The 19,749-nt window shown below is 36.6% G+C and overlaps 2 protein-coding genes across 2 annotated transcripts; one reads left to right on the top strand and one right to left on the bottom strand.

Annotated features, from left to right (window-relative positions):
* The first annotated feature begins 557 nt into the window (after positions 1-557).
* On the top strand, positions 558-1,451 carry LOC145040724 (uncharacterized). The gene is made up of 2 exons (XM_078988630.1): positions 558-959; positions 1,026-1,451. The coding sequence occupies exons 1-2, from the start codon at positions 558-560 to the stop codon at positions 1,254-1,256; spliced, it is 633 nt and encodes a 210-aa protein (XP_078844756.1). The 3' UTR covers positions 1,257-1,451.
* A 371-nt stretch (positions 1,452-1,822) lies between these two features.
* Positions 1,823-2,756, bottom strand: LOC145039177 (uncharacterized). Its single transcript, XM_078987283.1, has 2 exons — positions 2,394-2,756; positions 1,823-2,300 (listed from the first exon to the last, which is right to left on the bottom strand). The coding sequence occupies exons 1-2, from the start codon at positions 2,511-2,513 to the stop codon at positions 1,971-1,973; spliced, it is 450 nt and encodes a 149-aa protein (XP_078843409.1). The 5' UTR covers positions 2,514-2,756; the 3' UTR covers positions 1,823-1,970.
* Between the last annotated feature and the right edge of the window lie 16,993 nt (positions 2,757-19,749).

Genomic DNA, 19,749 nt, shown 5'->3' on the forward strand with positions numbered 1-19,749 from the left:
ATTGTTCCTTGTTATCATTATTCTAATTTCATTGTTATGATTTCATTTAGTAATGCCATTGTAGGAATTGGAATGTGAATCCAAGTGGACCATCTATTTTTGAAGCCAGGAATGGATTAGAAGGGTACGTGGTTAACTTACAAAGCAGAGTGTGCAGCTGTAGGCTTTGGGATATCTCAGGAATTCCATGTGTACATGCACAGTGTGCAATATTATTCACTGGACAAGATCCTGTTCATTTCATAAGTGAGTGGTTTCATGTGGACAGGTTCAAGGCCATATATGCAAACAATATACTACCTGTGAATGGTAGAAATTTATGGCCTAGAACATCATACATAAAGCCTCTACCCCCTTTAGCTAGAAGAATGCCAGGGAGACCAACTCTGAAAAGAAAGAGGCATGCCACTGAATCTCAAGACAAATACTCCCAAAATAAGATGAAGGTTACAGGAAAAGGAAGGACTGTCTAATGCAAAAATTGTCTTCAAAGGGGTCATAACAAGGCATCCTGTAAGAATCCCAAGGTCACACCAGAACCCAAACCCAAGAAAAAAATGGGTAGACCAAGATTGGATCCTGATATCAGTCATTGGACTAGAGGTGGTGTAAGAGGTGGTGTCAAAGGTAGTAGAGGTGGTGCAAGGGGTAGTAGAGGTGGTAGAGGGGGTAACAGAGGTGGTGCAGTGGGTAACACAGGTGATGTAGTGGCTAACAGAGGTGGTGGAGTGGCTGAAGTTGGTGGAGTGGCTGAAGTTGAAGGTGGTGGAGTGGCTGAAGTTGAGGATGACACTATTCCTGAAAAATATTTAGTCCATTTATGGAAGGCAATGCAAGATTTGAAACAATCACGGTATTCAACTGAAGAAATTAAAAAGTCACTTAGTCTGACAGATTCACATATGAAACAACTCAATGATTACAATGACACTATTGAACAAGTTCTTCCTATGTCTATGGTAAACCCTCTATATTACCTTAATGTTTACATTCGTTTATGTTATTAATTGCTTGATGTTTTATAGGAAGAGGAGTATCCACCTCAGACAGAGACACAAGATGGGGATGAAGAAAATATCCCTGAGACACAACCAGAAAGTGAGGAAGAAGAAGAAGGCATTAATGACACCCATGAATTACCAGTACACCTTAGGATTGTGAAAAAAAGAAGGCCCTCTGAGAGGATTGTTAAAACCAAGCTGAAGAAGATGGGATGTGTTGGGACTTCTTCAAATTCACCATTGGAGTTGGATTAGGGTGTTAGGGTGTTAAGGGTAGTAAGGGTATTTTGGTACATCTTTTGTGAATGCTACTTTTGTGCATCTTTTGTGAATGCTACTTTTGTATATCTTTTGTGAATGCCCTTAAATTACTGATAACCATATTTTGTACATCTTTTGTAAACACATTGAAACATTGTGAATGCCCTTAACATGGTTGGTAATGACATATTGGAGTTTGTTGTTTAATTATTTTAGCTACATTGAAACATTGTGAATGCCCTTAATATGGTTATATTTGTCAAGTGTACACCATTTATGCAAACCAAGAAGGGCACCAGCAACACCTCTGTAGTAAGATCTTGTTATTGATCTAAATGATTCTTGACCATCCTAACAAATATATAAAGAAAAAAGAAGAGATTTTTTTAAGATTTCTTTTTATAATAAATGTAACAAGAGAATAAGGTATAGAAGAAAAGAAGGAGACAAACTGTGTCCCAGATTTGGAGCTTTATTGGTTTGTTGTCAATGGTGATCATTTTAGTCCCAAATTCAACACCAATTGTTAAATCATGGTTATATTTGTCTAGTGTACACCATTTATGCAAACCATAATAACATATTGCCATTTCATTAACCGAAACATTAAACTATTACATCAAAATTTATCTATTACATCATGATGATAACAAACCAAAAGATTACATCATCCCTACCATACCATAATACCCTACAACTTACACTAAACTAACCATACATCATCCCTACAATGAAACAAACAAAACAAACCATCATCCACTTGCAGAATCCAAATTCATTACTAGGCACATGTGTATTGTCACACATTGCAATTTGATTATCAGGTTCAAGAGCATTCGCAGGGGCAATAGGGACATCAACATTCACAGGGGCAATAGGGCCATCAACAGGTATTTCACCTTCATTAACAGGGTTATTAAAAGGAATAGCTACACCCCCATTAGCAACAGCTCCTAACTCATACATTCTTTCTTTATACCACTTATTCAATAGTGGTGGGTCAATCCAACGAAAATACCCACAGTCCTTCTCTTCATCCTACATAACATAGCAAGATGCATGTTTTTAACATAGAAAAATGGGAAATTTAGAGGATTAGAAGAATTTGAGTGAGTTTTGAAGATTCTATACCATGTAATTTGGGCAACCAAAAAACCTCCGACCTGGATTCTTTCGAGTCCATGATGTCCACATCCCAACCGTATCTCCACAATAGCACGTTCTGATGTTGGTGCTTGACGAACTCGACATCGATTTCCTGTTGCCAATTTGCCCTAATCGTTCGCTCCTTTGACTGGAGATTGAAGAAGACGAGCTCGATTCAATGATTTAGCCCTCTTAAATGGCACGCAGGATGTTATTTCACATGATGACTTCCACGTAAGCTGCCACATCAGTTAGATACCGGCTAACCTATTAAATATCTCGTTTTGATTACGTTTACAGGTATTTAGGACTAAATTGCAAAAAAAAAAAAATATAAGGGCTAAATCGATTATACGGGCAATACTTAGGGACTTTATTGCAGTTTTCCCCACATAATAACCACTTAATGAGTTAAACCAAAAATATGCTTGCCTTAATTTAGTATTAAGATAGTAACCATTTTCTTCACCTTCAAATTGATGAATCAATGCTGTGAAATTTGTTTTTTTAGAAAAAAAAAATAAATCTTATGTATACAACAACACACTTTATTCACTTTATCTAAAAAGCCACCAAGCAATGTTTACCATTTCTATAATGTTGTTCGATTTGTGAGACGGAGGTTCGGGTTATTGATGATGATGAGGTTTACCATTTCTATAATGTTGTTAGTGAATGTTAATTTCATTTTTGTAATCTTAGGATTTTTTTTTTCAAGTTTAGATTAATTATCGTATACTGTTTCACTTTCTTATGGATAACCGACATGAATTATGGTATAATGTTTCACTTCTAATGGAATTCTTGTTGCAAAGGATTTCCATGAGCACCACACTTTAACCAAATTCTTTAGGATAAAAAGGCAAAGATTTTGTTCAAGGCAAAGTTAAAGTTAGAAAAAAGATATATTAAGATAATCATGTTTTCAAAATCTTTTAGGGCTTAAAAAAAAAAGATTTCAAACATTTACGTCTAATCTTCTACATAATACATATTTTATTATAGCGGACCTAGAGTGGTGGGCACTTGTCATTGTTGAAATTCTTACATTTCATCTTAATTCTAGATTCTAGAAAACATAAATTCTCTTTGTTGTTTTTTTTTTCAAAGTAATGAAAAAAAATGAGCAACTTATTCTTAATAATTAAAGGCCAACTAATGTACTCATGACGTTGTGCGTGTTATGCGGACATGTAACTCGTTATAACGGGTGAACACCGCCCCGTGTAACTAGCTCTAACGAAGATAAGGTAGTAATGTGATCCCGTTGGGTTAAATATTTTTTTTCCCTAACCAATATTATAAATACCAACTAGCTGGAGTACCCTGCTCCGCGGGGTTCAGTTACGATCAGGGTTTTAGTCAATGATTGCCCAGTGAAGACCATTCATTAAATGTTGTGTTTCCGCAACATGAACACCAAGTTTTTCTCAATATAAAGTATAAACTGAATTCATGGAATGATCTATCTCATTTACTAACTATACAAGATAAGAATTAAAAGTATATAATTATAATTTTCAAGCATAAGTGCTTTGTAGTGAAGCGTCAACTTTGGAAATTTTGAGGGCATGGTTATTAATTTCAAAATCAACCCCCCATCATATAAACAAAACATGTAGTGAACCTAATGACAAAGAAATTGAACCCCAATGACAATGAAAAGCAAAAGAAAACCTAAATTAAATGTTCAATTTTGGAAAGTAAAATTGTTCATACCTAGGTCCTAGAATCCTTATGAAAACCAGAATATAAGAAAAATTGAAAAGCACCAATCATTTTTACCATGGAACATAGAGACATATTTTAGCAAGAAAATATTGTTCCGTTTGGAATCCTCCAATCCTAAATATAAAAAATGTTAAGAATAGAAACCATATGTTACATACGTTCTCCTTTAATCCAACCAAGTCGTTGTTATAGCTATAATGTTTCATAGAAGACAAACCACTACACTTTTTACCTTCATGAATGACCGATTTACAGATTTGAATGCTTGAAGTTTACTTATGTATTAATGTCATACAACCAAGAAATATTGTACTTACAATAGACTGTTAATTTGTTTAATCGATTAAAGTTGTACTAAAAAAGAAGAAACCTTTCGTAATTCTGACTACGACGCTTGAAGTTTGACACGACTGAATTCATTTGTTTAGAAAACAGAACTCCAGAGTCAAACACCAACACCAGAATATATAGCCACCCATCTTAAAACATCCCTCAAAATATTGTAGTTTTCTTCTATATCCCATTTCTTTCATTAATCGACAATAACATATACAAAATCGGAGTAAACAAACTCAAAACTAAAATGATATTAGTTTGTCTTTTTCATGTATTCTTTGATTGATGTTAAATTCATCTATGCATCTAACAATTGACAATTTGTTTTTTGTCACGTGGAATTAAATAAGTAACAAATAGCATAACACATTCAAATATAATAATTTATCTCTTATACAGAAATATGTAAATTACATCATCACGAAAAGATTATTAAATGTAAATCAAAAAACATCTCACAATCTTTGATATTAAATGTAGGTTTCGTTTTTTGAGCTTGAAAAATTAGTAAATGTCGATTGAAAAAGGTGCAAACTTAAGTACCTCCTTTTATATAAATGAATTATATAAAAGACCATTGCTTCCAACCTCTGTATCAGACAGCTCCAAACATTTCAAAGGATGAAGGCGTGTTATTTTTTACAAATATATGAAGCAACATTATTATACAAAAATATATGCATCAATAAAGAAAATAAATAAATGAATAACTAATAGAAAGGTTTTTCTTTTCGCAATATCAGCTTTCCACTAAGTTTATTATCAAAAACATATCTTCATATGTCTTCTACAATACAAAAGCTTCTTTTTAAAAATAATTTGATTTTTTGTTGTTGAAGCACACGTCATATTTCTAAAAATAATATGTCGGGTCTTTTTATGTATAAAAGCTAGTAAAATTATCATGTGTGTAATTAATCAAGCTGAAGTGTCATTGAGGCATTTCATCGAGCATCTAAAGTGCGATTGGGTTTTCTAAACTCATAAGTATAAGATGATAATAGTATTCCACGATGCAAACCATAATGTATCAACAGCAGAAAATGTTCTAGCAGAGTTACCAGAGTCAATTAATGCGAAATTTGAAATGAATAAAGCATGAAAGTGGAAAAAACTTTGGCTATAACGTACCTGAATCAAGTTCCTGGGTACTTGCTTGTGGTCAGAGTTATTGTTCTTCACAGATAAAATTCATCATCACCTCAATCTGGTAAAGAATAATCAAAATCAGAACCCATCAAACAAATCAGAAATGAAATACATCATGGCGTCAATGATGGTAAAGAACAATGAAAATCGAAACACATCATAGGAAGCAATCAAAGACGAAGGTTTGTCATCAGGTTCTTCTCCACTGGTGAGAAAGCAACAATGATCAGATCGGGGTGGAGTTCGTCACTTCCATATCCAAAAAAAAAAACAAACAAACAAACTAGAATCATTCAATTCATAATTGCAATGCAACTACATTATCACTACATCAAAAGTTTAATTACCAACATTACACAAAATAATGCAATTCAAATCCACCAAGTATGCCTAGCTTCGGTACGCATATCTATGTCTCATCCTAATTACTTTCCAGTTTTCAAATATTCACAATATTAATCAATACTTAACGCTTAGTATGAACAATACTCATTTCTAAATCCCTTCGAATATACCATATAAAAATTCCTTAACCTGAAGCTAGGTTTGTCAAGTTTCCAAGGTTCATAGATTCAAAATAAAGAGAAAAATAACAAAGAAAATTAAAATCCTAAAAACTCCCAACTTTGCAACTTTTGGCTTATGCCTTATTTCCTTATCTTTTTCATGAATGTTCATTATTTGCAATCTCTTATTTACTCGTTGTAACGTCCCAAAATTTAAAACCAAAAATTTCATTTCATAATAATAAAACCATCAACTAGACGTGTTCATAAAACCATAAAGAAAAATCAGAGTATGTCAATCAATCATCACAATACATTAAAGTCAGATAAGGTGGAAAACATGGTGTGTGCTATACGATCACCCCGAGCTCTTCCCCTTTAATCCGGAAGTATCTGAAACATAAATTGAGAACCGTAATCATGAAGCTTAGTGAGTTCCCAAAAATAACTCATACCATACATATCAAAAATACAATGGACCATGCCTAACAAACATCGGACCCCCGCTCGGAATAGATCTGTTTGTATCATGTAAAGGGCCCCACCCATCAAGCCCGCCCGATATATATATAATACATACATACATGCAGCTTCAAATAGACAGCTAGCATACAGATAACCATAATCCATGGGTTGGCATTGGTGCCTTCATCCCACTAAGCACTTTGAGGAAACTCACCTCAAACTGCTAAAAAATTAGATAAATGCTCTGGCTGCTAATCCGAGAAGTGTCCACACTAAATACAATCAAATAACATCCTAATTAATAATTAAAGCATAAACCATATCCAAGATTCTAAGTCTATAATCTCGTCTCCTAGGGTAAAAAGACCATTTTACCCTTCCCTTATTGAGCCTAAAATATGAAAGCCCAAAACGGCCCAACTCACCTAAAAGGCCTAAAAGTGGCCCAAAATCAAATGTAGCTCACCGCATGGTGTACACCATGCATACCCAAAACATACTCCCCGCGTACGCTCGTCGACGTAAAAGCAGGTTGTTGACCTAGTACTCGCTGCATACCAAGGAGTATGCCCGGTGTACTGGTTAGAGTCTCAAAAGCTAACCAAGGGTCTTAATCACTTAAGACCTTTACGTCCAAACATCATATCTATTACTAAATAAGGTCTTAAAGCATAAAGTCCACAACTTTACTATTTTGCATCGCTAAAAATGACCCAAAACCAAACGCTTGGTCCAAAACTACATAAAAAGGCCAACAACTCAAGCATAGGTGAACCTCAACCCCCAAGGTCCGACTTTTATGACTTCATACACTCCTAAATTCCCAAAAGGATAGCTCAAATTGTATGAAGTGGTCCATATTCCACAAGACTAGGGTTTTAAGGACAAAAAGTGCATAAACAAGAACAATATGAGATCTAGAACATAGAACTCCAAGGTATGAGCTTGATACCTTCTAAGGATGCATAAGTAGGTGTAGAATCTGGATCCAAAGCTTGAGTTCACCACTTCTTCTTCGAGGAACTCGTCTTCTTCACCAAGAACCACCCAAAAGTTCTACAAAACCACTTCAAATCTCAAGAACACTCAAAAGAGGGCTATGGTTTTGTAGCTTATCTTCTAGGGTATGGAGGCTGATGTGGGGGCAGCCTCAAGCTCCATAATGATAAATACTCGGCCTGCTAATCCGAGAAGTCTCCACACTAAATACGATCAAATAACATCTTAATTACAAATTAGGGCATAAAACATATCTAATATTCTAAGTCTTTAATCCCGTTTCCTAGGGTAAAAATACCAATTTACCCTTCCTTCCCAAAATGGCCCAACTCACCTAAAAGGCCCAAAATTAGCCCAAAATTGAATGTAGCCCACTACATAGTGCCCTTAGATAGCGTAGAGCCATTGTACTAGGAGTACGCCCAACATACTCCCTTCTTCCTAAAAGTTTTACCTTCGCCCCCATGGGAACAAACTTGCAAATTAATTTAATAATAAGGTTCAAAAGAGTAAATACATTGGAACCGAGTGTCACACTCATAACTTGACTTATTTTAACTTCTTTTTTTCGTTTTGAATTTTTTTCACTTTTTTGCTTTTCATAACTCACCTTGCCACTCTTATTTTTAACCACACAACTAAAATAGATAGAGTTATTGTAAGTTTGTAACATCCATAAAAACCAAGCCAATTTAAAAATTTTTAAATCATTCAAAAACCAATAATTATTACAATTTTTTTTTCAAAATGGTTTCATGTCAAAGTATCCCAGAATCAAATTATAAAAATATAAGGAGGTGCACGATCACACCTTTACTTTCTTGCAATCATCAGAGGTACCTGAAACTAAATCAACAACTGTAAGCCCGAAGCTTAGAGAGTTTCCCTAAAATTCCAACGTCATACAAATCGTAGCTATATCATAGCAAATAAATAAACAGCGTTCATAATGAGCCATCAGCCTAACTGGACCGCCTCGCAGGGTCATCAATCTATCTGGACCGCTCTCGGATCCATCGACACGTCTGGACCGTCTCTCAGTGTAACACCCCAAAAATCATGGCCAAAAATTTGTTTTTAATTATATTTCTTATAAAATTGTTTACTGAAATACATCATCGATAACATATAGTTCGTAAACCCATAATCAAAAGTCATAAAAACGTGTCATGAAATAATAATAATATATCAAAGTACAATCCCATAATATCGTAGTGTGGAAATTGTATGAGTGATGCGCTGCTACCGTGCCGCCTCCTTCCCCTTAGACGAAAAGGTACCTTAAAACAAAACTGAAATGTGTAAGCACAAAGCTTAGTGAGTTCCCCCATCATACCTCATACCATAGAGCAAACATACTTCCATGCAATTCTAGGGTGCCCGACCTACCCGTGTCAAGCAGTTCTAGGGTGCTGACCTACCCTGCCAGACATTTCTGGGGTTCCCGACCTACCCATATCAAAAAGTTCTAGGTTGCTGACCTACCTTCTGGTTTATTCCAATCGGCTTCGGGGACTATTTCACCCCTACTACTACCACATAAAACATAGCATATACATATCGTCAGACATATTTGGGGTGCCTGACCTACCCTTCGGTCCTAACAACCGAACTTGGGGACTATTCCCCTCCTACTACCACTATCACATATTACGTATCATATTAGCAAATAAACTTATCAGGTAGTAGCAAACCAGCAATTATCACAAAGACAATCATCAAACTATAATCAACTACTACTAGTGGGTCGGCATTGGTGCCTTCGACCCACTTCTACTGGAAGGTAACTCACCTTGTAAAGCGAAGTGTTTGAACTGTCCTTGCTGCCAGGATCAACTCCTCTCAAACCCTACACATAATCATCTTCCTTAGTTACTATTTCATGGTCAACTTAGGTCAAGGTCAAAGTCAAAGTCAACATTATGGTCGAAGTCACTTTTGTTCAAGTCGTCGAGTTGGTCCACCAACTCATCGATTTCCATGATACAAATTCGGGACCCTTTGCATGTAACTCGATGAATTCATCCTTGACTCATCGAGCCCATCTTCATGCTAGCTGGGACGTTTGGCCCTTTACTCGTCGAGTTCATCTTCATGCAAGGTGGTGCTCTTAGTACTGGACTCGCCGAGTTCTTCCTTGACTCGACAAGTCCATCTTCATATTCTTGGGACATATCCTTGAACTTGCCAATATAGTTCATACACTCGCCGAGTCCCATGATTTCCAGGTCCTCAATGAGTCCAACTGACTGTGTGTTCTTTTAACTCAACTTGTGGTCCATTATTAGAAGGGCTTTTGTGGGAAATTCGACCTAACTCGTCGAGTCCATCTATGTCCAAAACTATACACTTGATTTCAATGGGTCTTGATGCATTCAAAACATAGATCTGGCCTCCTAGGGTCCATAATACACGTAAAATTCCAAACTTGACGTCCATGCATGGGGTTTTTGGCTCAAAAGGCCCTAAAATGGAGTCTACAAGATGCATGGGGTGCTTATGGAAATAAATTTGGCACCTTTATGCCATAAGAACCCTCAATGGTTCCAGATCTGAAGCCATACCTTCATAGAACCACAAAATCCCGAGTATTACTCTATAAAAGCTTAGAAAAGGTGGAAATAAAATCTAACTAGAGATCTAACAGATAGGTGGTCAAGGTTAAAGTTTTTTTACCTTAAATGAAGAAAAACCTATGGATCTACTTGCTTCCTCTAGAACCCCCAAGCTTCTACTTCCTTCTTCAAGCTTAAAACAACCAAAAACCCACAAAAATGGCTCAAGAACACTCCAAATGCTTTAGGGTTTCAAGTTAGGGCTTTTCTAGACTGAGAGGGATGATGGAGGCTAGGTTGGGACAAGATAAGGCGTTTAAATAGGATGCAAACCCTAAATATTAGGGTTTCATCCATAGAGGCCTACTCATCGAGTCAGGGCATCTGACTCGGCAAGTAGGTTCTTCTTCCCACGTCTAATTTTAACCTGTACTCGACGAGTTGCGGTATCACACCCCCAAACCAGAACGGCGGAATCGTTCGAGGGCGGAAGACTTCATGTAGTATCGTAACAATTGAATACATAGTAAAGAAAGTAAAACAACCATCATATATATAATTTAAAAGTTACATTGTTGAATGATACTTGCTCAGAACAAATTACAATATGATGACAAAAATGAGTTTTAAACTGACGACTTAGCGTCACTTCTCCAAAAGCTGAAGTCTACCTGTATTATTGAATCCCTGAGAAATACAAGTAGTTTTAAAAGAGTGTCAACAATTAAGTTGGTGAGTTCATAAGCTTTTATGTATCAAAATTGTAAGTTTAGTATAAAAATCACTGAGTTTACTTCTGAAAAATCCAATATTATTCCATGAGTGTGTGGTAGTTTAAAAGTTCCAAAACTATAATGCATTAGTAGTTGTCATGCCTAGAATAATAGATTTATGAATGTATAAAGTCACTAAGACATTTGATAACCCCGTAAATCATTGTGTTTTTAATACTCCATGTGAGTTTTATAACCATGCTATTGACCTAGGCTGCTTGTAACAACGTTCTTTAGGCGTTGGAATGTTATGACGTTTGTCACCCCATACCTGCCAGTCTAACTGTAGCTAACAGTTTAGGTGCGGGATTGTTAATCCCGTATAGATCTATACACAAGTATCACGCTCTCCTTACAAGAGATTATGGTATATAATACAGGACTTTAATGGCATACTTGAAAGTACGTGAAGTGGAATGTCTCATAAAACTTAGTATCAAATAGATTTACGTATGAAAAGTCCATTTGTTCTTGTATATGAAAGTATTCCTTGATATAGTACCTATAGTATGTAAAATCTCATGATTTACCTGTAAACTATACCTATTATAGTTTTTCCAAAAGTGTATTTAGTTTGTATGGTAAACCCTAGTGTAGTGTCGACTTTGTACATAAAGTATAACATTTGCAATAACATCATTGAACATAAATAAAGTGTTTGATATTTATATAACAGCATGTTTCATTTCAAAATGGACGAAGTGTTATCGTGACATGTTGCATGAGAACGTTTTTTTATGATAGTTATAAATCACATATCATTGATTATAACAAAAAGTATAGTAAAAGATTTATGTTATTCACACGAGGATAATCATGTGTTTACTTGTATTCCCCCCCCCCCCCCTTAAAAGTGTATAAAAGAATTTACAAAACATTTGAAAACGTAGTTATAGGGGTATGAACTCACTTGTTAGTTCGAAGAAGGTGAGAGGAAAACCGAGCAGAACTTCGACAGGAGAAAACAGATTTCTCGGGATTCTTGGGAATCTCGGGGGTGTAAAACTTTCCTTCGGGACTTGGATGTGAAGACCGGGGCTTCAGGATGGCTTTGTGGTTTAAAACGCAGAGCTTTCGCACTAGAGAAAAGAGAATTGAGCACCTAAACCCTAAACCATCGGTTTCTATTTATAGGGGTAAAATCTGAGGTTCACATCGTGAGTTTGGGTGGCTCACGTCGTGAGATTAACTTGCCTCCTCTCGTAGACTTGACAACTCCTTGATAGGCTCTGGAACCCATCAGTCACAGGTTCACGTCGTGAGTATGGGTGGCTCACGTCGTGAGCTGCCTGACAGCCTCGAGTTTTGTGTCCTGAAATTGTAAAATCTGTAACTTCCGCGTACGAGCTCCATTTTCGACGTTTTTTATATCCACACGTAGGCAATATTATGCTCTACAACTCTCGTTTAGACTCTGTTGGCTAATTTTGACTTTATTTTTAATATTATATTTTTAACAGACCGGGACAGGAAAATCCGTTAAAAATTCATAACTTCTTCATTTGGTGTCCGTTTTCATCAGACTTTTTACCGTTGAGCTACTATTGTTGAGATCTTCTATTCTCATTTAGGTTGTTTTAGCCAAAAATCCCTCAATCTCTAATTCGAGTTTTTAGTTGTCTACCGCTATCCCGAAACTTAGAAAAATCATAACTTCCTCATACGAAGTCGGATTTTGACGTTCTTTTTATGCAAACTCACGGTTTAGTATAATCTACAACTTTCGTTTAGATACCTAAGGCTAAAAATTATTTTACTGAAATTACACTTTTTACGTTTGCAAGTGTTTTATCGGTTTTGATACGAATTTTCGATTGGTCATATCTTCTTCGTTATAACTCAGATTTTAGTGTTCTTTATATTTCCGAAAGCCTTGACACGATTACTATCATTTTAGGCAACCCAATAGAGACTTTTGAACATTTTATTTTTGACACTAATTTCATTATATCAAAAGAGATTACAATTCTTAACTTTTTAGGTCATTACATTGATTCGAAATATCAGGTTGTCACATGGAGCCTCCAACTCGCCGAGTCATAGAAAAAAAGTGCAAATTTTTATAATTAAATTACATACCAGGTGTTACAACTCTCCCCCACTTATTTCAGACTTCGTCCTTAAAGTCTGCTACTGTAACGCCCGTAGATTCGGGCTAGTCAATTTAGAGATAATAGGGGGTCGGAAATGACTTTTTGACAAAACATTATTTAGAATAAATAATCTTAACCAAGTTTTAGAATATGTCTCAAGGGTTCTGTACATATAAAGAGCGCCAAAATCCAAGTTATAACGAAGAAGTTATGACCCGTCGAAGTTTCGCGACGGAACCGGCACGACACCGGGAGACATAAATAGTGATTTTATGATAGAGAGACTTTTAGCCTTAGTAATATAAATGAAAGTCGTACAATATGTTAACCTGAGAGCATCCATAAAAAGAACGCCTAAATCTAACTTCGTATGAGGAAGTTATGATTTTTCGAAGTTTCAGCTTAGCAGTTCACAACCCGAAACTCGAATTCTAGTTCGAGCGGTTTTTTACCTACGCGGCCTAAATGAGAGTTGAATATATCATTAATAGGAACTCAACGGTAAAATGATAGACGAAAATGGAGTCCGTATGAAGGAGTTATGAATTCTTCGCAGTCATTTAACAGTCTAATCACCTCGTACTGTTAAATTTAAGATCGGTCGAGAATTAGCCGACGGAGTGTAAATGAAAGTTGTAGATCTTGTTTTTACCTACTCGTGAATATAAAGAACATCAAAAATGGAGTTCGTATACGAAAGTTTTGAGTTTTTGAAAATCGGCTGATTTCCACCCTATGTGCGATGCCACGTGTCAGCACCAGGCTGTGCGTAGCTGTAGCAAGCTTGGCTGACGACGTGAATGACCCTACAGCCTCCTATAAATAAGAGGTGAATCTCTCTTCATTCCTCACATCTCCCCTCACTTCCCTCTCTCTCTAGCCCCGAATCCCCCTCCCCCCTCCCCCCCCCCCCCCCCCCCCCCCCCGAAAAGCGTAGGGAACCTCCCTAGCACGAGGCGGAAGCCCCAGAGTGCCCGACAGCTCCAAGAAGAAGAGACTTTCAGCTCAGGAACGCTACTCTAGCGGCACCCAGTTTTGAGAAAAAACTCGTTGTAAGTGAGCTACGCCTACGCTATTTTTAATATAGCTTTTATTTAATTATATACGCCTATGTTATTAGGAACTTATAATAAATACTTGGGCTATTATTATGGGTTATATAAGTATTGTTTAACGCTTATATAATAGTAATAATAGCTAGACTATTAATTAGTCTCGGTGAATATTAAACTAAACCCTAGTGGTAATGATACTAGGTTTTGTCGAGGGAAATTGTTTTAAGAGTAACGAAGCGCTGTCTGAATTCAGAGTCACTACCTTATCAGGTGAGTGCATGGTCCCTTTCATCTTACACACACACACACACACACACACATATATATATATATATATATATATATATGTATGTATATATATATATGAAGTATTTAATATAAATTACGTGTTATGTGTGCATATTGTCTGAATACTTGCTGTCTATGCTGGGTGAAATATTTTTATACACGTTTTAAATGATTTAAACTGTATATGTATTTTATATCTACAAAATGTGTTGGGTAAAACATGGGTATATGTAATAGTTGTTGTGTGACCAAATAAAATAATGAGAGGCCTCGATGTAGATGATATTGATGATCCAGTCATCTAGCGGAGTATAGATGACGACCACGAACTATTCTAGACAGTCCAGTGGAACGCTAGCAGGCTCGTAACCTGTAGGTGTTTTTGAACTAGGTGCTCATTAGGTATTTTGAACTAAGTGTGTTCACTAGGTATATTTGAACTGAGTATGTTCACCATGTATTTTTGAACTGCGTGTGTTCACTAAGTATTTTTGAACTGAGTGTGTTCACTAGGTATTTTTGAACTGAGTGTGTTCACTAGGTATTTTGAACTGAGTGTATTCACTAGGCATTTTTGAACTAAGTGTGTTCACTAGTTATTTTTGAACTAAGTGTTTACCAAATGTTTTGGACTACGTGTTCACCAATTGTAATCTATAAACCTTGGTAACGATGGACTTCGTGCCAACTTCTTAGGATGATCCTTAGAAATAAATAAACGAGGAATAGTTGATTATTAGGGCAGATCCTTAAGGGTAAAGAGGATAATGAGGATGGGTAATTGGGTTAACTGTTTGATGATTAAACATAATAATTATATTATTGTGGGTTGAAAATGGTATGTACTCACCAAGTTTCCCAACCTAACCTACTTAGTTTATTTATATCACATGTGTTGATATGAATTCACATTATACTGAGAGATTAAAGGAGATATAAAACACTAGTGATAATGAATGTAAGTTCTGTTTATGATTATGTTTCTGTATTGACGATGACATCCCAAATGTTATAAAATGAATACAAATACTTTTTTTCGGAAATGATTTGATAATGTATTTATCATATTTTACTGGGAACAAATTCCACAACATTTTTAGTAAAAGAGGTACTCTGATTTTTATAAAGCATAAACAAAATCGGTCTTTTCTATCCATGAAAATGGGGATGTCACAGCTACTGTATCCGGGAAAAGCTCGGGGTAGTGCTCTCTCATCTCGTCCTCTAGCTCCCAAGTCCATTCTGATCCCTTGCGGTGCTAGCATTGCACCTTCACCAGCTCGACAATCTTATTCCTCAGATTATTCTACTTCCTACCGAGGATAGCCACTGGTCGCTCAATGTAGTTCAGGCTGTCATCCACCTGAATATCCTCTAGTGGTAATACAGATGAGTCGTATACCAGACACTTCTGTAGCTGAGAGACATGAAAGGCGCTATGAATCTGGCTATGTTCGGCTGGTTAATCCAACCTATACGCCACCTTACCCACTCGTGTTGCAACCCTGAAAGGTCCAATGTACCAGGTGTTGGAATAGTGTCTAAGGCTGCAACTATATTAGGCAAGTATTTGATCCGGTTGTGCATGGTCCTTTTGGGTTTCCTTCACCATAGCAACTTGATGGATGATTTGTTAAGAGAGAGTAAATATTATAAGGAATAATATATGGTTATTTGATTAATATAAGTCATAAATTAATTGGAATTAATTTGGTGACTTAAAGAGATTAATTAAATAAAGGGGTATAAACTGTCAATTGTTTGATAGTTAAACTTTAGACTATAAATCCATTGGGATATGCTTTGGACGAATTCTATGAGATATAGGATAGCTAAAATCGTCCAAAGGCTTATCTATGGAATGGATTTGGATAGCCTTAAGAGAAGATTATCCAATTAGGGTTTAGGTTGTAACCCTTAAGGAGTCTACAAGTATAAATAGACCCTAGGGGTGAGGGAATTCGATACACCATAAAAAGCAGAGATACTCTGGCCGAATTCCTCCCCTCTCCTCTCTCCTAAATCATCTTGCTTGCTATTGGTGTTTGTAAGCCATTAGAGGAGTGACATTTGTGACTCTAGAAGCTCCAAGACAACAAGATCAACAAGGAATCCAAAGGTATGATTCTAGATCTATTTCAATGTTGTTATTTAACCTAATTAGCCATTAGAAGTCTTGGATTCAAAGCATGTTTAATTAGAAAGCCTAGATCCAAGCATTAGGGTTTTGCATGCGCACATAGGAAAGTTCTTATGGCTAAAACCCATCAGTGGTATCAGAGCCTAGCTTTGTTTTCTTTAAATTGTTGCTTGATTAACTGAAACAAACCTGCAAAATTCGATTTTGGGTTTATGAGTCATGGACTCGGTGAGTTCCAAAGTGGACTCGGCGAGTTCCAAAGTGGACTCGGCGAGTTCCAAAGTGGACTCGGCGAGTAGGCCTGTACTCGGCGAGTCCGGGCGTCTGGATTAGGCAAAACCGGGATTTTTTCATGTTTATCTTATGGAAACTTACCTTAATCATATTAGATCAACCCTAATCCGATTTTTTGATATATATGACTATTATCTTGATCTAATTAAAGATATTTATCATCTAATAAAATATTTAATTTCCTTATGTGATAAATGATTAATTATTTTGATAATTATCTTAAAAGAAATCTTGGATAAATCAAATAAAAATAATTAGGATATTAATTGTTAATTGGAATTATTTGTTATTTGATCCTTCGTGTTTTAAATGTTTAAAACCTACCCTAAAGTTTTGAAATTTATATTTGTGATTAAAAGTTTTAATTTAGACAACTTAAATTTCAAACCCTAGATTTTGAAAAGTTTTAAAATACAACCCTATACTAATATGATATTACTAGAATAATATATATATATATATATATATATATATATATATATATATATATATATATATATATATATATATATAACTAAATGCTAGTCTTACCGTTAGTAGGCCTCATTCACGAAGCCGATCTATAAGGTGGGTATAAGGTTGCGGCCTATAAAATGGCGCTTAATGGGTGTACACTCACACCCACCGCTTGCTTGATTGGTGGAGGGTCGTTAGCCGAACGGGTAGGATAGGGCAACCTCATCTTCTCATTAAAAGTATAATAAGAAATACAAAGTAACTACACGTTTTAAAAATTTCCCAATCTTAGTTACTTTAGGAAAAGTGAATTGATGCAATCCCATGAAATTACACTTTGCACCTTGCTAAGAAGTTAGTGGAGCGTGTGTGGTTTACCGGCATACTAATTGGTTCTAAGCGAAGGTGGCAAAGGGTGATTCATTGTTTATCATAGTTCGATGGAGCGTGTGTGGTTTACCGGCACATCGAATCGGTGATCGTTACAATGAAGGCACCATGTGAATTTGCATGGTAATTCACACCCGCTTTGTGATCCTCGGCATCCCAGTCACAAACGAGAGGGGCATATCGAGATTTAAACATGCCATTGAATAGTTTCAATGAATCTCATCCGAACCTAGGAATTCTCAAAAACACTTAGGACTAATAGTTTAAGTTTTGTAATGGAGAATTAGTGAATCGTCATTCACTTACCTTCAATTTATTTGCATGCTAGATTACGGCATCCCTTTTCTAGTATGTAAATGTTATTGTTGGATCCTAGCCCTAATTTTTCTTATTGGGTGATAATTAGGGATTATTATTCTAATCTATCTTTGTCCTTTTTCTAATTGAAGTTGTCGAACGCAAACAACGCTGCTGCTAGTTCTTTCACGTTGATGAGCCTTTGCCAAAAGGTCACCTTCGATGGAACGAACTTTAGCGAATGGATAAGATACATTCGCACCATTGCTCGCTATGAGGATAAAGAGTATGTCCTCGATGAGAAGCTCGAGAAAATCAACCCCGAAGTTGCTACTCCCGAAGAAATCACCGCCTTTGAAACTCATGAGTGAGATGCAACGAAGGTACATTGCATCATGATCGCCACCATGAACTCCGAATTCCAAAAGTCCTACGAGGACATGTATCCATACGAGATGCATCAAGACTTGTTGGAGAGATACCACCAAAACGCGAGACAAGAGCATTATGAGATTTTCACTAACATGATCTCCGCTAAGATGGGTCATGGAGAATCTCTTACCGTGCACCTACAAAAGATGCAAAGGTATGTCGACCGCCTTCGCAAGTTAAATGTTGACTTTGGTGAAGACTTGGCGATCGATATGGTGCTTCACTCTTTTCCTCCAATGTACAACCAATTTAGGATGACCTACCACATGAACAAAGAAGAGGTCACCCTAAGCAAACTCCAAGGTCTCTTGAGGGTCGCTGAGAGCAACTTCAAGGACAAGTCTGTTGCACCTACTCCCAATTCGTCCGCTGCTCCTGTCTTGGCTATTGGTCAAGGGAAGGGAAAGAAGAGGAAAGCTTCATCGAATAACTATCGCAAGGTGAAAGCCCGAGATGGTGTCTCTTCTAGTGGGACCAAAGTTGATCCCGCTAAGCCCTGCTCCAACCCAAAGGAGGCAGAGTGCCACCACTGCCACAAGATAGGACATTGGAAGAGAAGCTGCCCGGATTACCTGCAAGCGATCAAAGAAGGAAAGATCAAGCCATCTTTTGCAGGTATATACACAATCAAATCTAACGATTCTAATCATGCTATTTCTTGGGTTCTTGATACCGGTTGTGGTTATCACATTTGTTCTAATGTGCAGGGACTAAGAAGAAGTAGGGATGTAGAGCAAGGAAGGATCAATCTAATCATGGGGAACAGAAGATCGTCGCCTGTGACCAAGATTGGAGTGTATTCTTTAGTGCTTAGGAATAGTTTGGTTTTAGATTTGAACAATTGTTGCTATTCTCCAGAAATGGCTAGAAACATCATTTCATTTCATGGTTTATATAGACAAGGATTTAGATTTTCTTTTAATAATGAGAATGGTTCTATTTTGACTTATCTAAATGGTGTCTTTTACTTTGAAGCTATACCATGTAATGGAATATATGAAACTGTTATGATTGTTGATAACTTAGGAAATGATGTTTTGAATATTGATTCTTCCACTAGTATGGATAAAGCATCCTTGTGGCATTGTCGTCTTGGACATGTCAACAAGAAACGCATAGCACAACTCCAAAAGGATGGAGTGTTGGAGTCATTCGACCTTAGGGAAGATGACACATGCGAGTCTTGTTTACTTGGAAAGATGACTAAGTCACCCTTCACGAGTACTTGTGAAAAGGGTGAGGGGCTATTGGACCTAATACATACCGATGTATGTGGACCCTTTAGATCAACCACGAAGGATGGGAACCGCTTCTATGTGACTTTTACCGATGACTATAGTAGATTTGGGTATATCTACTTAATCAAGCAAAAGTCAGACACC

The sequence above is a fragment of the Lactuca saligna genome, chromosome 4 (assembly GCF_052625555.1).
Source record: "Lactuca saligna cultivar CGN05327 chromosome 4, ASM5262555v1, whole genome shotgun sequence".
In the NCBI taxonomy this organism is placed as follows: domain Eukaryota; kingdom Viridiplantae; phylum Streptophyta; class Magnoliopsida; order Asterales; family Asteraceae; genus Lactuca; species Lactuca saligna.

Bases quoted from the DNA above. Each gene is read 5' to 3' on its own strand.
- LOC145040724 (XM_078988630.1), top strand. From the start codon at position 558: ATGGGTAGACCAAGATTGGATCCTGATATCAGTCATTGGACTAGAGGT. The intron at 960-1,025 runs GTAAACCCTCTA...GATGTTTTATAG, and splicing joins AAGTTCTTCCTATGTCTATG to GAAGAGGAGTATCCACCTCA.
- LOC145039177 (XM_078987283.1), bottom strand. From the start codon at position 2,513: ATGTCGAGTTCGTCAAGCACCAACATCAGAACGTGCTATTGTGGAGAT. The intron at 2,301-2,393 runs GTATAGAATCTT...TATGTTATGTAG, and splicing joins TTGGTTGCCCAAATTACATG to GATGAAGAGAAGGACTGTGG.